Below are 21,015 nucleotides of genomic sequence, written 5' to 3' on the forward strand. Positions count from 1 at the left end.
CACCAGGCCCCTCTTATATTTCTTTGGCTTTCCACTTTGAATTTTTATTCTTACAAAAAAATAAGATTTACTGTTATGCAGACTACTGCATTAGTGTAGAAATGGTATAAATAATATCAGCGCACTTGTGAAAGAATATTAGACTCACCAGTTGATGTGTATTGGACGCTTGGCATGATTTGTTTACTTTTGAACTTTGGTAAAAATCGAACATTTCTGCTACTTTGAGCTCAATTTCAAGGTACTTTTCATTGTAAAACCAGTCAAAATCATCTCAATTTCTGTAATATGTCTTCCATTCTATAAAATGAGACCAAGAAAACTAGAATACAACAATAAATACCATACGAAAATACAGTGCAAAGTCGCTGTTTTAATCCAAAAACACGGTCAAAGTTTTTTTTTCTCATTACGCACTGTGCTGCAGGATTTTTTTTTTATACTGCGCACACTGACCACATAGACCAATTCTTACATATGTAGGCCTACCAGCTTTCTCTCACTAGATTTGAGGGTGCTAGAATTTAGGCGTACTAGTACATCAAAAACCCTGGGTCGTAAGACGTACTAGTATGTCCAAAACCCACAAAGGGTTAAATGATATCCAATCTTGTAAAAAAAAATTAATACACTGACCCTCTCCTACCAAGGCAAGGTTACTATGTACAGTAAGTTGTGAAAATTAATTATTATTATTATTACTTATTCAAGGAAAGTTTCAATATACAACAGTTACTAATGAGAGGAGAGCCAAGGCGAGTATTTACCTGAGAGGTGAGTGATGATGCCGTGCGTCCTGTCCTCTCTGCATCTCTTGTACTCTCCCATCTTATCTCACTCTGAGAGCCTCTTGCTTCCTGTCCTGTCACCCAGAAATTACAATACATAAAAAGTGTCAAAACTTGCCTTCAAGAGTAACCTGCATAATTAATGTATTAGCCATCATTATTTTATATTGTATATCTGTGCATTATATATTGTATGGAATATGGTGACTGCGGTAATGAGCCAACAAGCTGATATAAATACACTTAAAACATGGCAAGCCTTGATTTTAAACAAAGTTTCACAAACAAATGAGTTTTATTATTTCAATGCTTGACCTAGCTTGGTGGCTCACCTGCTTGACCTAGCTTGGTGGCACACCTGCTTGACCTAGCTTGGTGGCTCACCTGCTTGACCTAGCTTGGTGGCACACCTGCTTGACCTAGCTTGGTGGCTCACCTGCTTGACCTAGCTTGGTGGCACACCTGAGGTCAATTTTTCAAACAACTATTATCCATAGTCAAAATTTGATCTGCATTCCGTGCTTTGAAACTTGACTATAACCTAGTCACCGACTGTACTATAATAATCACAGAAATTATATGACATTAAAATGAATAAGCGTACTTCATTTATTTAAATAAAAAAAATTCAGTAGACTTCTATATGAAATGCTAACATGAAAAAATACAAAAAATTCTTCTTCTTTCAATAAACCAGCTTATTGATGAAGATGCCTGGAGCAAGGAGCTAGTAACTCCTTCTCCTGTATATATTACTACACGAGGCCTGGTCACAGACTGGGCCGTGTGGGCGTTGACCCCCGGAACTCTCTCCAGGTAAACTCCAGGTAAAACCTGGAGTATACCTGGAGAGAGTTCTGGGGGTCAATGCCTCGGTAGCCCGGTCTGTAAGGCAGGCAGCAGCAGCGGCAGCAGCGACTTCCAAGCTCCGTACTTTTCTCCAACTACCAGAGCTACCAATGCTCCTATGATGACCTAGTTACAAGCAAAACTGCACTACCCAACGTAGCACCCAGAATGACCAAAGATTACCAACAGTGAAACCTACAAATCGAAAATAATAGAGATCAAAGGAAGACTGCACACAAACCGAAAGCAACACCCCGCTGCCAGCCGAACAACGTAACCCTAAGCTTTGTATACTACAACTTCTTCTTAACTACAACAATTCCTGTAGTATTATGAGGCACAATCTAAGAGGAAACAGCACCAAGGCCAGCAAGAAAACACCGAAAAATCAACTATTCAACAAGTGTAGCCAGGAGGACGCCGGCCCAGCAACCACCCCACTCACCACCACTCAAGGCGACACCACAACAATAACAACAAACATGGCTGCCACCAGCCCATCCTCCCCTCTCTTCCCCGGATTCAACCTACCAAGTAGTCTCTCAGGTATGACCAACGATCCAGATACCCTAAAGACATGCATCTCCAACTTAGCTATTGAAAATATGAATCTTCGAGAGACGCTAACAAAACAAGACACCAGGATGACACAACTCGAGAACAAAATCCTCAGTCTTGAACAAAAGTTAACAACACCAGGAATGACTAACTGTGACAATACCATCCAGACAGTCATAGATAGCCATACCCAACAAATAATATCTCTTAATACAAAGGTTGAAGAAGCAATAAAAGAATGGAAGAACAACTTAGATAACCAGTTCAGTGACTACTTTGCTCTCCAAGAAGATAAAACTGAACAAGATAAACTATCGGACGCAGTAATAGTTAACAGTCCACTTTTTCCCAGTGATATGAACCAAACAAACAGTAAAGAAATTACTCTGCAGATCATAAAGGACCAAACAAGTGTTATTGTACCAGAGTCTGAAATAAAAGAAGCCAGGTTACTAGGATCCCATGGTAGAAAAAGTGTTATGCTTAGATTCCACTCACATGACAGGAAAAAAGACTTAATTATTGCATCTATTAAAGTAAAGAAAGAGGTATACATAAACGAGTGTCTTACCAAAAAACGTCAGAACCTCCTGTATAGAGTCAGAAAACTTAAGCGGGAGAATAATGACACAATACACCAATGCTTCACACGGGATGGGAAAATTCTAGTTAGGAAAACAAATGTAGGTCAACTGTACACAATCACGAACGAGAATGATCTATCACGATTTCTCAGGGATACTAATCTTACAGAGAATAACTAAACAATGTCCAACTTAAAAGCCTACGTAGTGTAGTGTATGTTTTGCTCCATTATTGTTCAAATTTCATTGTACAATCTCTTAGTAATTAAATAATCAACTACCTCATTTTGTGATTTTACTAGTAAGCATAAGTCACCTTATGTGATTTTGTTATTTACTATTGTTCGCTTAAACATTAGCTGAATTGATACTTTCTCTGTCCATATTACTACCTCATATTTTTTTAAATACTATCAATTGATATTACTTACTAAAATTAATAATACTATCAATTGATATTACTTACTAAAATTAATAATACTATCAATTGATATTACTTACTAAAATTAATAATTATAATTTTTACTAAAATTTCAATTTACTCTTAACATTTTTGACATTTAATAACCATTACTTGTCTAATTACCTTTACCTGTTTTAATACCACATTTACTATCTTAGAGTACTCTTAATTACCTTGTACTGCCATATAACCTCAAGTATAACTACCAGTGCAATATTGAATGAAATAAACATTACTTTTTCACTTTTTTTGTAATCATTATTACTTACTAAAATTTTATTAAACACCATATTTACTACCAGTCAATTTTACTTTTGTACATTAAACATTATCTTATACTTCCCATAACATTTTGTTGCCAAATTTTCAAGTTTGTATATTCAACCCCAACCTTTATATTATCCTTTGTACCTGTGTACCTGTCTACCATCTTACTATCATATTATAACCAAGACATTACCATTGTTATTTTTTTACTATTATTCTTTTGGTACTTTAATTGTGAATTTTATTTTGTCAATTTAAATCTAGTTATAATCTTGATCTTGTCAACAACCTATACCAGACTCTAGTGCAATTGCAAGTACCATTTCAAATTGTATTTTTATATTATAAGTTTATATTATAATTCCTACCATCTGTCCATTTAACTTTGTTTACCATTACTTAATTTTAGTCCCTTATATATTTTCTCCTTTATTTTAGCTTTATATAACTACCCTAGTTTATATATTCACAATTGTTAAAATAATCAAGGTGCTATTCTCAGGTGCTAAAGTAGAATAAGTTCACAATTTTGCCATTATATTCCAAAGCTCATTTATTTGATTACCACTTTATTGTTCACCACAACCTATATTAGTCCCTTTTATATTATAATTTTGTACTATAATTCTAACTTTAAAAAATTACCTTTATAGTACTACCTACTATCATATTCCCAAGCTCCATTATTTGATCATCACTTTATTTGTATTAGTCCCTTTTATATTGTCTCCTTTATTTTAGCTTAAAAAAAAAAAAAACTACCTTAGCTCATTATTTTACATTTGTTAAATAATTCAGGTGCTATTTTTTAGCTTAAGACTATTTACTTTGTTTTATACTTAATTCTAACTATAGATTCACTACAAATCTTATGATTACAAGCATTGATCCTGATACCAACCTCTTATTTAATGACTTAAATGAATCAAACAGTTACTGTAATTACTACACTGCAGAACAATCAAAGGCACTTCTCAGTGCCAACAACAACATAACTATCTTTAACTACAATATCAGATCTTTAAGCAAGCATTACGATGACCTCATAGCATTACTAAATTTCTTACATGCCAATATGTCCATCATTACACTAACTGAAACCTGGCTAAAGCCTGATAGTACAGATGTCTATGCCATTCCTGGTTACACAGCCATATACAACTGTAGGCCAGACCAACAAGGGGGTGGCACAGCCATATACTACTCAGACCAACTAGAATGTATCACTAATACTTGCACAAGGGATGAACATGGGGAATATATAATAGCTAAATTCAAATCCAAATACCTACAAAAACCTCTCACATTGATAAACATCTACAGAGTTCCACAGTCAAACATTAGCCAATTTAGTCAAAACCTAGGAAGTATGATAACTGATGCACGCATGAACAAAGATCACTTACTACTCTCAGGTGACTTCAATATAAATCTCCTGCAAGACCAGGACCCACACGTTACTGAATTCACAAACACAATGAGTAACTGTATGTTACTACCAACAGTAACAAAACCTACAAGAGTTACAGAGACTAGTGTTTCCCTACTTGACCACATCTGGACCAACACCATATCCCCTTTAAAATCAGGCATAATTACAGATAATACCACAGACCACTACCCTACTTTCCTCATAACAACTCTTGGTAAACTACCCCAAGACACTACTAAAGTCACCTTCAGACTTCACAATGAGGCAGCCATTAATAACTTCACAACAGCAGTAGCAAACACTGATTGGCACACTGAGCTAGAAATCTATACAGATATTGACGAATGTATTAATAATTTTCTAAAAAAGACCCAATACCTCTATAACAAGCACTGCCCAAAAAAAACTAAACAGATGACAGCTAAGAGACTGAACAGTTGTTGGCTAACACCCAGCATTCTCAAATCCATAAATACAAAACACCAATATGAAAAACAGTACAGAATGGGTCACATAACCAGAGACCAAACAAAACGTTACTCGTCAATCCTAACCAGCCTGATAAGAAGGGCAAAAAAATTGTATTATGAGAACAGATTATCCAACTTACGAGGTGATATAAAAAAGACCTGGAAAACCCTATCAGAAATTCTGGGAACAAAAAAGATATCACGAAATAGCGAAATAAAATTAGCAAAATCAGATGAACCCCAACTCCCACCAACAGAAACAGCAAACAGACTCAATGATTTTTTCTCCACTATAGGACAAAACCTTGCCAATAAAATCCCAAGCTCAGATACCCCACCAAATGACTACCTCACCGGCAACTACCCGAACACACTGTTCCTAGCTCCGACTAACCCATACGAAGTCTCCCTTATTATCAACGCACTAAAAAACAAGGCAGGAGATTTAAATACCTTACCACCTTTTATATACAAAAAAGTGTCACAAGTGCTATCACCAATCATTGCAACACTCTTTAACAAATCCATTGAATCCTCCACCTTCCCTACAGTACTCAAAATAGCAAGGGTCACCCTGATCCACAAAGGAGGAGACCAAACAGAGTTGAATAACTATAGGCCAATATCTAACTTACACCCTCTCTCAAAAATCTTCGAAAAATTAATTCATAAACGAATCTACTCATACCTTATCTCCCAAAACATACTCAACCCCTGCCAATTTGGATTCAGGCCTAATAAAAATACTAATGATGCTATTATACACATGCTAGAACATATATACACTGCAATAGAGAAAAAAGAAGTCCCACTGGGGATCTTCATTGACTTACGTAAAGCTTTTGATACAGTTGACCATGACTTGCTCCACGTAAAATTGTCACACTATGGTATAAGAGGGCACTCCCTCAACTACCTCAAGTCATACCTCAGCAACAGAAGCCAATATGTGTACGCAAATGGGGCAAACTCTTCTGCACAACCAATTACAGTTGGTGTCCCACAGGGAAGTGTCCTTGGCCCTCTTCTCTTTCTCCTATACATAAATGACCTTCCAAATGCTTCGCAATTACTCAAACCCACACTATTTGCAGATGACACTACATACGTCTTCTCTCACCCGAGCCCAGTCACGCTAGCCAATACTGTAAATACCAAATTACAGAAAATATCTACCTGGATGAGGACTAACAAACTTACACTAAACATTGACAAAACCTACTTCATTCAGTTTGGTAACAGAGCTACAGATGTCCCTCTTAACATAATGATAAACGGATCACCTATCACAAAGCTAACAGAGGGAAAATTCTTAGGAATCCACCTTGATAATAGACTCAAATTTCATACACATATACAACAAATTTCTAAGAAAATTTCCAAGACTGTAGGCATATTATCGAAGATACAGTACTATGTTCCACAGTCAGCCCTCCTGGCCCTATATCACTCTCTTATTTACCCCTATCTCACCTATGGAATTTGTGTATGGGGCTCAACAACAATTAACCATCTCAGACCACTAATTACCCAACAAAAGGCTGCAGTTAGAATGATAACAAATTCTCACTACAGGCAGCACACTCCACCAATATTCAATACACTAAACCTACTCACCATACAAAACATCCATACTTATTACTGCACCTATTACATACATAGAACACTTAACTCTGATATTAACCCTCCCCTCAAACATCTCCTTGCCAACCTCAACAGAGCACATGACCATAACACAAGGCACAGATCACTCTTTGATGTTCCTCGTGTCCATCTCACACTATGCAAAAACTCAATGCACATAAAAGGCCCTAAAATCTGGAATTCATTACCTGTAAATATAAAAGAAACACTACCTGTTTATAAATTCAAGTCTCTTCTCAAAGATCACTTACTCACCCAAAACCAAATAAATACTGAATAACTGAACCTTATAAATTGTATATATTAAATGTTTCTCACAATTATATCACATAAATGTTAAACCTAAAACCCAATCTAACTTTATTATTTTTTAAATACACTATCTAACAGAATACTCCATATGACTGAATGTACAACAATGCATGCAACCATATGACCTGTCTTTGTAATACTCATTTGTGCTTTATAGTTATCTGTTTACAATAATGTATTATCACTGATTTCATCATTGCTTAGTTAATTTTAAGCCAGCCCGTAATGCTATGCATAGTATAAGTGGCTTTGGCATGCTGCTCTTATCTGTATTTTTTTGTACCTCTGTATGTATGCTCAAATTGTTGTTAAAAGGTAGTAGGTTGGTAGACAGCAACCACCCAGGGAAGTACTACCGTCCTGCCAGATGACTGTGAAACAAAAACCTGTAACTGTTTTGCATGATGGTAGGATTGCTGGTTTCTTTTTCTGTCTCATAAACACGCTAAGATAACAGGGATATCTTGCTACTCCTACTTACACTTTGGTCACACTTCACAGACACGCACATGCATATATATATATACATACATCTAGGTTTTTCTCTTTTTTCTAAATAGCTCTTGTTCTTTTTTATTTCTTCTATTGTCCATGGGGAAGTGGAAAAGAATCTTTCCTCCGTAAGCCATGCGTGTCGTATGAGGCGACTAAAATGCCGGGAGCAATGGGCTAGTAACCCCTTCTCCTGTATACAATTACTAAAAAAGAGAAGAAGAAAAACTTTATAAAACTGGGTTGCTTAAATGTGCGTGGATGTAGTGCGGATGACAAGAAACAGATGATTGCTGATGTTATGAATGAAAAGAAGTTGGATGTCCTGGCCCTAAGCGAAACAAAGCTGAAGGGGGTAGGAGAGTTTCAGTGGGGGGAAATAAATGGGATTAAATCTGGAGTATCTGAGAGAGTTAGAGCAAAGGAAGGGGTAGCAGTAATGTTAAATGATCAGTTATGGAAGGAGAAAAGAGAATATGAATGTGTAAATTCAAGAATTATGTGGATTAAAGTAAAGGTTGGATGCGAGAAGTGGGTCATAATAAGCGTGTATGCACCTGGAGAAGAGAGGAATGCAGAGGAGAGAGAGAGATTTTGGGAGATGTTAAGTGAATGTATAGGAGCCTTTGAACCAAGTGAGAGAGTAATTGTGGTAGGGGACTTGAATGCTAAAGTAGGAGAAACTTTTAGAGAGGGTGTGGTAGGTAAGTTTGGGGTGCCAGGTGTAAATGATAATGGGAGCCCTTTGATTGAACTTTGTATAGAAAGGGGTTTAGTTATAGGTAATACATATTTTAAGAAAAAGAGGATAAATAAGTATACACGATATGATGTAGGGCGAAATGACAGTAGTTTGTTGGATTATGTATTGGTAGATAAAAGACTGTTGAGTAGACTTCAGGATGTACATGTTTATAGAGGGGCCACAGATATATCAGATCACTTTCTAGTTGTAGCTATACTGAGAGTAAAAGGTAGATGGGATACAAGGAGAATAGAAGCATCAGGGAAGAGAGAGGTGAAGGTTTATAAACTAAAAGAGGAGGCAGTTAGGGTAAGATATAAACAGCTATTGGAGGATAGATGGGCTAATGAGAGCATAGGCAATGGGGTCGAAGAGGTATGGGGTAGGTTTAAAAATGTAGTGTTAGAGTGTTCAGCAGAAGTTTGTGGTTACAGGAAAGTGGGTGCAGGAGGGAAGAGGAGCGATTGGTGGAATGATGATGTAAAGAGAGTAGTAAGGGAGAAAAAGTTAGCATATGAGAAGTTTTTACAAAGTAGAAGTGATGCAAGGAGGGAAGAGTATATGGAGAAAAAGAGAGAAGTTAAGAGAGTGGTGAAGCAATGTAAAAAGAGAGCAAATGAGAGAGTGGGTGAGATGTTATCAACAAATTTTGTTGAAAATAAGAAAAAGTTTTGGAGTGAGATTAACAAGTTAAGAAAGCCTAGAGAACAAATGGATTTGTCAGTTAAAAATAGGAGAGGAGAGTTATTAAATGGAGAGTTAGAGGTATTGGGAAGATGGAAGGAATATTTTGAGGAATTGTTAAATGTTGATGAAGATAGGGAAGCTGTGATTTCGTGTATAGGGCAAGGAGGAATAACATCTTGTAGGAGTGAGGAAGAGCCAGTTGTGAGTGTGGGGGAAGTTCGTGAGGCAATAGGTAAAATGAAAGGGGGTAAGGCAGCCGGGATTGATGGGATAAAGATAGAAATGTTAAAAGCAGGTGGGGATATAGTTTTGGAGTGGTTGGTGCAATTATTTAATAAATGTATGGAAGAGGGTAAGGTACCTAGGGATTGGCAGAGAGCATGCATAGTTCCTTTGTATAAAGGCAAAGGGGATAAAAGAGAGTGCAAAAATTATAGGGGGATAAGTCTGTTGAGTTATAGGTAGTAGGTTGGTAGACAGCAACCGCCCAGGGAGGTACTACCGTCCTGCCAAGTGAATGTAAAACTGAAGCCTGTAACTGTTTTACACGATGGTAGGATTGCTGGTGTCTTTTTTTCTGTCTCATACACATGCAAGATTTCAGGTATGTCTTGCTACTTCTACTTACACTTAGGTCACACTACACATACATGTACAAGCATATATATACACACACCCCTTTGGGTTTTCTTCTATTTTCTTTCTAGTTCTTGTTCTTGTTTATTTCCTCTTACCTCCATGGGGAAGTGGAACAGAATTCTTCCTCCGTAAGCCATGCGTGTTGTAAGAGGCGACTAAAATGCCGGGAGCAAGGGGCTAGTAACCTCTTCTCCTGTATATATTACTAAATGCAAAAGGAGAAACATTCGTTTTTCCTTTTGGGCCACCCCGCCTCGGTGGGATACGGCCGGTGTGTTAAAAGAAAGAAAAAAGAAGTCTGTTGAGTGTACCTGGTAAAGTGTATGGTAGAGTTATAATTGAAAGAATTAAGAGTAAGACGGAGAATAGGATAGCAGATGAACAAGGAGGCTTTAGGAAAGGTAGGGGGTGTGTGGACCAGGTGTTTACAGTGAAACATATAAGTGAACAGTATTTAGATAAGGCTAAAGAGGTCTTTGTGGCATTTATGGATTTGGAAAAGGCGTATGACAGGGTGGATAGGGGGGCAATGTGGCAGATGTTGCAAGTGTATGGTGTAGGAGGTAGGTTACTGAAAGCAGTGAAGAGTTTTTACGAGGATAGTGAGGCTCAAGTTAGAGTATGTAGGAAAGAGGGAAATTTTTTCCCAGTAAAAGTAGGCCTTAGACAAGGATGTGTGATGTCACCGTGGTTGTTTAATATATTTATAGATGGGGTTGTAAGAGAAGTAAATGCGAGGGTTTTGGCAAGAGGCGTGGAGTTAAAAGATAAAGAATCACACACAAAGTGGGAGTTGTCACAGCTGCTCTTTGCTGATGACACTGTGCTCTTGGGAGATTCTGAAGAGAAGTTGCAGAGATTGGTGGATGAATTTGGTAGGGTGTGCAAAAGAAGAAAATTAAAGGTGAATACAGGAAAGAGTAAGGTTATGAGGATAACAAAAAGATTAGGTGATGAAAGATTGAATATCAGATTGGAGGGAGAGAGTATGGAGGAGGTGAACGTATTCAGATATTTGGGAGTGGACGTGTCAGCGGATGGGTCTATGAAAGATGAGGTGAATCCTAGAATTGATGAGGGAAAAAGAGTGAGTGGTGCACTTAGGAGTCTGTGGAAACAAAGAACTTTGTCCTTGGAGGCAAAGAGGGGAATGTATGAGAGTATAGTTTTACCAACGCTCTTATATGGGTGTGAAGCGTGGGTGATGAATGTTGCAGCGAGGAGAAGGCTGGAGGCAGTGGAGATGTCATGTCTGAGGGCAATGTGTGGTGTGAATATAATGCAGAGAATTCGTAGTTTGGAAGTTAGGAGGAGGTGCGGGATTACCAAAACTGTTGTCCAGAGGGCTGAGGAAGGGTTGTTGAGGTGGTTCGGACATGTAGAGAGAATGGAGCGAAACAGAATGACTTCAAGAGTGTATCAGTCTGTAGTGGAAGGAAGGCGGGGTAGGGGTCGGCCTAGGAAGGGTTGGAGGGAGGGGGTAAAGGAGGTTTTGTGTGCGAGGGGCTTGGACTTCCAGCAGGCATGCGTGAGCGTGTTTGATAGGAGTGAATGGAGACAAATGGTTTTTAATACTTGACGTGCTGTTGGAGTGTGAGCAAAGTAACATTTATGAAGGGATTCAGGGAAACCGGCAGGCCGGACTTGAGTCCTGGAGATGGGAAGTACAGTGCCTGCACTCTGAAGGAGGGGTGTTAATGTTGCAGTTTAAAAACTGTAGTGTAAAGCACCCTTCTGGCAAGACAGTGATGGAGTGAATGATGGTGAAAGTTTTTCTTTTTCGGGCCACCCTGCCTTGGTGGGAATCGGCCGGTGTGATAATAATAAATAAAAAAATAAATAAATAAATGGTGGAACAGGGCCTGATCAACAGGCTGTTATTGCTGGCCGCACGTAATCCAACGTATGAACCACAAACCGGCTGGTCTGGTACTGACTCTAGGTGCCTGTCCAGCGCCTGCTTGAAGACAGCCAGGGGTCTATTTTTAATCCCCCTGATGTATGCTGGGAGGCAGCTGAACAGTCTTGGGTCCCTGACACTTATTGTGTTGTCACTTATCGTGCTAGTGGCACCCCTGCTTTTCATTGGCAGGATGTTGCACCATCTGCTGAGTCTTTTGCTTTTGTAGGGAGTGATTTTCGTGTGCAAATTTGGTACTAGTCCCTCTACAATTTTCCAGGTGTATATAATCATGTATCTCTCCCTCCTGCATTCTAGGGAACGCAGGTTTATTAACTTCAAGCGTTCCCAGTAGTTGAGGTGGTTTATCACAGTTATGCGTGCAGTGAAGGTTCTCTGTACGATTTCTAGGTCAGCAATTTCATTTTCATTTTTCTTTTTGGGCCACCCTGCCTCAGTGGGATACAGCCGGTTTGTTGAAAGAAAAAGAAACTTTTGTTTTTCTTTTTGGGCCACCCTGCCTTAAAATTATAATAACTCCAACCAACTGTAACTCAGGGACCCCTGTACTTCATTCTCAGATTAGCAAAAAACAGCATCCAATATGTTACACTGCTATGATAGCCAAAGAAGTTACACAGAATGAACTACCACAGAAAGAAGTTACACAGAATGAACTACCACAGATAGTCAAACAACATATTTAATTCTCTCAAAAATAACTTTTGGTCGTTTGCCTATGTAAGGTGAATTTGAAAACTACACAACGAATCAAAATGAAAAAGTTTTAAAGGACAAAAAGGCTTTGGTTTAAATACAATTACCAACAGTGATAAGAGTAAAAAATGTCGTCCCGAAAGAATGTCACTAGTGTAGTCCCCAAAAAAACAATATGGGCTCCAATAATTTTAAACTTTACATACCTGTATCTTCAAAACATTGTATGAAAGCTTGGTAGGCAAATTCCTAATAAGTAGGTAGGTGGGTGTAGGTAGGTAGGTGTAGGAATGAAGGTAGGTAGGTAGGTACATGTAGGAACATAGGTAGGTGTAGGAAAGTAGGTAGGTGTAGGAAAGTAGGTAGGTGTATGTAGGTAGGGGTGGACATGCGTGTGGGCAAGCATACATCTAAGTTACAGTATCTGTTAATCAGTCAGACATTAAACAAACATTTAGATACTGATAAAGCTAATTTATAAAGGATGGAAAAGTCAATACCCTCCCACACCTACTTAATTACACTCAAGATTTTGGTGTAAGAGGACACGTCCATGCAACAGAAGCATAATACAAGGTTTCCAAATACTTTTCATCAGACTGAAGTCTGGGGAGTTTCCAGGCCAGACATTAAAACACTGAAAAGTCACAATAATTTTGCTAATTCTTCATATCTTTGGCAGTATGGCAAGGGACATCATCTTTCATATAAAAGATGCCCTAGCACCTCTCAAATTTGTCAGGCAAAACGTCTGTTAAGAGAGTAGTACTTATAGGCATGCATATTTATAACATCTAATGTACATTCCAGTAAGAGTTATGGAGGAACTAGGCAAGTGACAATGGTGAATATTATATATATCTCTTTATGGTGAATCTGGATTGTCATACCATCTTTGTCAGAACGATTAATTTTGATAAGAAGGGTGTCCTCGTCCTCTTGAAGAGTTGGTTGGGCTTGTGCAGCAGATGGTCTCCTAGGCTGCTTTGGTCCACCTCGTTCTTCTTTACCTCCCACTGTCACCAAAGATTCCTCTGACATATGAAATATATTACTATCCTGCAAGACAAGATATGATCTCTATTAAGTACATTCACAATTACACCAAATTATTTTAGTTCTCCTATAATGTACACAAGAGAAATTAAACAAAGACACTAGAAGGCATAAAATACTAAATACAGTGGACCCCCGGCTTACGATATTATTTCATTCCAGAAGTATGTTCAGGTGCCATTACTGAACGAATTTGTTCCCATAAGGAATATTGTGAATTAGATTAGTCCATTTCAGACCCCCAAACATACACGTACAAACGCACTTACATAAATACACTTACATAATTGGTCGCATTGGGAGCTGATCGTAAAGCGGGGGTCCACTGTATTTAAAAAAGGAAGTTCAGAGAACACTCCACACATTTTTTTTTTTTTCAACAAACCGGCCGTATCCCACCAAGGCAGGGTGGCCCAAAAAGAAAAACGAAAGTTTTTCTTTTTAAATTTAGTAATTTGTACAGGAGAAGAGTTACTAGCCCCTTGCTCCCGGCATTGTAGTCGCCTCTTACAACACACATGGCTTATGGAGGAAGAATTCTGTTCCACTTCCCCAGGGAGAACTCCACGCATTATGAATTCTTAAAAGGCAGTGTAATCAGGTACTGTGAAGAGGAGGGAGTATGCAGTAGCGGCCCTACACTAGCTACCACCAACTTGCCCTCTACACAAACTGCAATAAGAGATCTATGCAATATTTTTGGTAAGCTGGGAAATGTACTGACTCCTTTCTTTCCATTTAATGTTTGTAAGCATGTTTTATAAAATGGTGGCTTAATTACCAGCATCTGGGTTGTCTGTCTGTTCATCTGTCTAACCACATTTTCTAAGACTAGTTAAAACAAAACCAAAATTTTAAGAATATATTTTTGTACAACTTTCATATATTTCATTTTAATTTTAAATAAAAATGTATTAAAACCAGCACTCGTAATGTTTATCATGACAACTCCAAAATCATCCATTATGCTATCCTGTTTTAACTGTCATTACCACCACATTTAATTTAAAAAAGAAATAAGAAAACTTATCAAAAATAGTATAATATTACTTGTCAAAACTATTATAAAATATTACAGAAGACAAGCACTGTGTGCTCTTAAAACACAACTTTCTTTCTTCATGTTTTGAATATTTTATCAATAGTTCTTTTGATCTAGTTTTCCATTTTTTTGTGCTCTGCTGCTGAAGGGCATTAGTTTATTTGAATTTACATACTTACATGCTGAGCGTGTTTGATAGGAGTGAATGGAGACAAATGGTTTTTAATACTTGACGTGCTGTTGGAGTGTGAGCAAAGTAACATTTATGAAGGGGTTCAGGGAAACCGGCAGGCCGGACTTGAGTCCTGGAGATGGGAAGTACAATGCCTGCACTCTGAAGGAGGGGTGTTAATGTTGCAGTTTAAAAACTGTAGTGTAAAGCACCCTTCTGGCAAGACAGTGATGGAGTGAATGATGGTGAAAGTTTTTCTTTTTCGGGCCACCCTGCCTTGGTGGGAATCGGCCAGTGTGATAATAATAATAAAACATACTTTTTCCATGTTAATTTTTTAAACTTGTTATTTTTCCTAACATATGGTGGCCCATTAAAGATGGTTCCCTAGGCAACCACCTCATTTCCATATGGACATGCTATCCCTGTGATGTAATACATTTTTTTTTCATTTTTTAATGAATAATCTTCTTGTAACTTGTATCTTTCACTATTTTCTTTAGCTTCCTCTCAATACACTGTACTAGACCCCACTAACATAAACACTACACAGTCTTACTTCTAGTCTATGTTTGCCTAAGTTGCTATGCGTATTGTGCTTTCAAACTGTCTATTTTTGAACAATGATATTATTATTATTATTATTATTATTATTATTATTATTATTATTATGAGTGTATGCCTGAATATCACAAAAACTGGCACATGTGGCCTGTGGCTCCCTAAAACAAACAGGTCCTGGATACCTGGTATACCTGGAGGGTATTCCAAGGGTCAATGCCCCAGCAGATGTGGCCAGTATGGCACATACTGGACAAATGTCCAAATTAACGGACTTGGCCTGATACTTCAGCAGACACTCAGACATTCGCTATGGACAAAATGCAGAATTACAAACATATGACTATTTTGTCCAATTATTAGTTTTCGTCCAACCATTTTTTTGTCTAAAATTGCCAAAATCTGTTAATGAGATGTTTACTGTGAAGATGCTCCTCACTTTACGATGATTCAACTTGCAATATTTCAACTTTATGATGGTGCAATAGCAAAGCACATCCAGTGCTATGCAGTACTGTACATTCACTGATAAGATTAACTTGTATTCATCTGTATATTTACTTTTCAATACTGGTATTTAGTTACAGTAATTATTTCTTTATTTACTTATTCTGTGACAGTAGTTATTTACTTATTTATTTATCACATCATATTCGACTTACAGTGGATTCACTGAAATGTAACCCCATCGTAAGTGGAGGAGCATCATATAAAACCTCTGTGATTGCATCCAATCTTTGGTGCATGCACCCAAAGACCATACACAATGGTTTTAACATTCATAAAACAAAATTTAAACAAATCATTTAAAGTCTGTCAAGAAATAGGACAAGTGTCTCCTGGTGCAGGTCTTAGTCATATGATAACCCACAGCTGGAGCTTTTAGTTATCTGACCAAGGCCTTCCACTGGCTTACCCCTCTATCTATGGTAACCATTTTATTTTTTTAACCTTATGAACCTAGCTCACAATAGCAGAATATCTGCATGTCTTTGAAGCATTGCTTTAACTGTGCTTAAATTCATTTTCATAAAAGGGTAAACCAGAGAAAAAATTTGAGGTGTGAAAAATTTCTGATTTTTGCTTCTCAATTTTTAGATGCTGCAGTTTGGAGGGTCACCTTAATTGTGATGTTGGCACCCTTCTGGCAAGACAGTGGTTGAATGAATGACAGTGACAGTGTTTTTTTTTCTTTGTCAAGTCACCTTACGTGGTGGGAGACAGCTAGAATGTTAAGAAAATTTTCTTTATAGTGTGCAAGTTTGGTACTAGTCCCTCTAGGGTTTTCCAGGTGTATATAATCATGTATCTCTCCTCCCTGGAATACAGGCGGGAGAGATACATGATTATATACGCCTGGAAAATCCTAGAGGGCTAGTACCAAACTTGCACACGAAAATTACTCTCTACGAAAGCAAAAGACTCGGCGGACAATGCAAGATCCCCCCAATGAAAAGCAGGGGTGTCACTAGCATGTTAAGAGACAACACAGTAAGTGTCAGGGTCCCAAGACTGTTCAACTGCCTCCCAGCATACATAAGGGGGATTACCAATAGACCCCTGGCTGTCTTTAAGTAGGCATTGGACAAGCACCTAAAGTCGGTACCTGACCAGCCGGGCTGTGGCTCGTACGTTGGATTGCATGCAGCCAGTAGTAACAACCTGGTTGATCAGGCCCTGATCCACCATGAGGCCTGGTCACAGACCGGGCCGCGGGGGCGTTGACCCCCGGAACTCTCTCCAGGTAAACTCTGCAGTTTTAGGTTCATTAAAAGTGACAAATGTGCTAAGAACTACATTCCCTTATTCTATTCTCTATTACCTAGTACAGATATTTGTCTTTTGTTTTGTAAGTAAGAAGAATACATGCATGGAGGTGCAGGTGTTTTATTAACTAAGAAGCATACCTGCATGGAGATATGTACTGGTATTTATGCAACTAAGAAGAGTACCTGCATAGAGGTGCTGGTATTTATGGAACTTAGAAGAGTACCTGCATGGAGACACTGGTATTTTGCCTCTTGAAGTTGGTGCTGGGTGATCCACCAGAGGTGCGTGAAACTGATCTATTGAGCCCCTTGTGTTGGCTCTTCCTGACTGACGATGGACTGCCTGCACAAGATGAAGTTGTAAATATGGTGAGTAAAGAGAATGTCATTATTTACACTATGCTGACTGTAGACACAATACATTTAGTGCAAATATGATGACTAGTTTTCAGTTCTATAGTGATTTACAATGGGAATCAAAAACACAATGAAGTCAACCTGTGACAAGTGATTATTTATAATTTTTCCAAAAACAAGAGAGAATAAGCCAGAGATTACCTTTTAATATTAATATACTGACTACCAATTAAATGTTTTATTAATAATATTTTGATTAAAATGATTTATTAGTTCCACATTTTTACTATTACAAAAGTATTTACAAGGTAATGACAGGCACAGTATGAATTTGTTAGGTTGAAAGACTCTTGCTAAGAGTGTCCTAAGCAAACACAGACTTGGACCATTCTGCATCACAAACAGTAAGGCTAAAAATATACTATACATAAACTGACATTACCTTGAATTACTACATGTAAGAATCTTGTGACACACCAACAATAAGATACAGTGTTAACCCTTTCAGGGTCCAAGGCCCAAATCTGGAGTCACGCACCAGTGTCCAAGAATTTTCAAAAAAAAAAAATTGTTATTTTTTCTTATGAAATCGTAGAGAATCTTTTTGTGAAGGTAATAAAAGAAAAAGTACGAAATTTGGTGGAAAATTGACGAAATTATGCTCTCGCGAATTTTGATGTGTCAGCGATATTTACGAATCGGCGATTTTGCCGATTTTGACTCTCATTTTAGGCCAATTACATTATTCTAATCAACCAAATTCTTAGCTATTTCACTAGTATTACTTCTATTCTATCGATTGAGCACAAGAAATCGCCAAGTCAACTGTTTCAACTACAAAATAAAGTGATCGGAAATTGTTAATTTGGCCAATTTAACACAAAGTTCAAAATATTCCAATTTCAAAATAGGGTCCAGAATGAACAATGTAGGCATTCCTGGCACTAAACTAACATTTCCTCTGTTCATTAGTTATGTTTTGAGGCTTTACAAATAAATTCCATTTTGATTTTTTATTCACATAATGAATTTTTATTCACACCAAAAAATAGAAGATTTACTGTTATGCAATACTGTAATAATTGTATAAATATCATCACCATATTTGTGAATGTATATTAGACCCACCAGCTGACGTGTATTAGACGTATGAGGTCGTTTGTTTACTCTTGAATATCGGCAAAAAATTAACATTTCTGCTATTTTGAGCTCAGTTTCAAGCCATTTCCAGTGCTAAAACCAATCAAAATCATCTCTATTTCTGTAATATGTCTTCCATTCTATCAAATGAGACCAAGAAATCGCAAATACAACTATAAAAAACATACGAAAAAACACTGCAAAGTTGCTGTTTTAATCGAAAAATCATGATTTCATTTTTTTTCTCTCATTATACACAGTGTGCTGCAGGATCTGTTTTATGTGGTGCACACATACCACATAGATGTATTCTCTCATATCTAGGCCCAAATGTACCACTCACAGTTTATCAGAGTGAGCTGAGCTCATGGCGTAGATCTACGGTTTGGACCCTGAACGTAAAGCCGTAGATCTACGGGACGGACCCTGAAAGGGTTAAACCAAAGTATTATTTTACCACATGCATGAAATTCGCAAGCTTAAGAATATTAAAATTATCAAACCTGGTGTTTCTTTTGGCACGCACTACCTGCTGACAGTAAGCCTCTCCCAAGAGAGTATTATAATGGTGATGCAGCTCTGAATGACCCTTATGGGTTTAGCCCTTAGTTATGATTACAATAATAATAATATAATGATGAACCTGATCATATAGTCACATGAGGCACTGAGAAAAAAAAAATGACGAACTCACTACTGAGTGAAAAGTGCAGTGTGTGAAAATAGTGTTTCGTACAAAATTATTTATAAGTCTTTAAAATGAGCTAATTTTGATCAAAACTATATGATTGGTTACTGAGATATTGTTGTAAACATATTGGAAAACTCTGTAGGTGACCTCAAAAGTGACAATTTGCAAGCTCATCATTTTTCTATGTTGCAAAGGTTTGGAGGAGATTTTCACAAAAGTGACATTGTGTTTTCAATGCCTCATATACAAGATAAAGGATGTGTGATGCCTGTATTGTCACTCTAAACTTTAACAAGTTTATTCAAAGCAACTCATTTTCAATATGAAGGTAAGTAAGTCGAACATGCATAAGTGTTTTCATCTTACAATCACAGCGGGAAAAACAGAAATTTAACAAAACCATAAGTAATCGGTGTACCAGGGATACCTATTATCAATGTATGATGACATTTCAAATTTTGGAGTGAGACTTGGTGTGAAAGTTCTCGCTTCACACGCTGAGGGTCCGGGTTCAGTTCCCGGCAAGAGTGAAAACATTGGGCGTGTTTCCTTATACTGGCTGTCCATGTTCACCCATCAGTAAATATGGATACCTGGGTGTTAGTTGACTGGTTTGGGTTGCGTCCTGGGATAGAACTGACCTAATTTGCCAGAAATGCTCTGCATAACAAGCGGCTTTCTATATAGTAGTATGTCATTGATGTCAGCTAGGCCTGTATACCTTGTGCATGTACTTGTAGAAATAAAGATATTATTAAGGTAGTAGTGTTGGGTAAGATGTTACAGTGGTGTCAGTGTGGTGATACTCACCACTGATGCTGGGTATGATGTTACAGTGTGGTGATACTCATCACTGGTGCTGGGTAAGATGTTACAGTGGTGTCAGTGTGATGATACTCACCACTGGTGCTTTGTAAGTTATTACAGCAGTGCTGGTGTGGTGATACTCACCAGTGGTGCTAGGTAAGAGGCGGTTTTGCATGATGGACATAAAGGAACTCTTCCTGGCAGACGGTGCTGAAGATACCACTGAGCGTGCTGACCCTCGCCTCTTGAAGATCAACCCAGAGCTGGTCTTCTCATCATCCTTAACAACAATAATGTGATAATATAGAACGATATTAAATAACAGTTAAACACACACCATCAGCATTAATATCTATCTATCTTTCTATGTATCTATCTATCTCTCACACACACATATGCACACACACACACTGATGCCTAGTCAAAGAAATAAGTACCTTCAAAAAACAAGTACCATAAATTACAATTTAAGGCTGTTCAGTAGTAGTATGAGGACAATAATATAGAAAAAACTCAAATGAAATAATGACTTGAAACAAGAGGACAAGCAGCACCAGCCAGGCCATCTATCATGTAGGAGGAGCCACATGTCTATGGTGCATCCAATAAAATAAGCAGACTTTTGGATGTCAATACTGCTTGGCTTTGACTGGGCTGCAGACTCCTAAGTTCTGCTGCACCATCTTATATATACCTCATGAAATGTATATATAAGAGCATAAGAAAGAAGGAGCATTGCTGCAGGCCTACAGGAACATGCACTGTAAATGGTATAAAATGCCAACAATAACAAATAACAAAAAAAAGGCACAATACCGTGACTGGAACGATACACAAATAACCCACACATAAAAGAGAGAAGCTTACGACGAC

At 37.8% G+C, this 21,015-nt stretch overlaps 1 protein-coding gene across 3 annotated transcripts in view; it reads right to left on the reverse strand.

Annotated features, from left to right (window-relative positions):
• Nucleotides 1–21,015, reverse strand: part of LOC128698667 (bestrophin-4-like) — a 229,640-nt gene that overhangs the window by 19,669 nt on the left and 188,956 nt on the right. For all 3 annotated transcript variants that reach the window (XM_070104004.1, XM_070104002.1, XM_070104003.1), the window contains 4 exons: nt 20,287–20,422; nt 17,372–17,490; nt 13,438–13,606; nt 768–862 (listed from right to left, as the gene is read on the reverse strand). In XM_070104004.1, coding sequence (XP_069960105.1) covers nt 768–862; nt 13,438–13,606; nt 17,372–17,490; nt 20,287–20,422 — 519 coding nt within the window. The remainder of the gene's footprint in view (nt 1–767; nt 863–13,437; nt 13,607–17,371; nt 17,491–20,286; nt 20,423–21,015) is intronic.

Source organism: Cherax quadricarinatus, chromosome 88, assembly GCF_038502225.1.
Source record: "Cherax quadricarinatus isolate ZL_2023a chromosome 88, ASM3850222v1, whole genome shotgun sequence".
NCBI lineage: Eukaryota > Metazoa > Arthropoda > Malacostraca > Decapoda > Parastacidae > Cherax > Cherax quadricarinatus.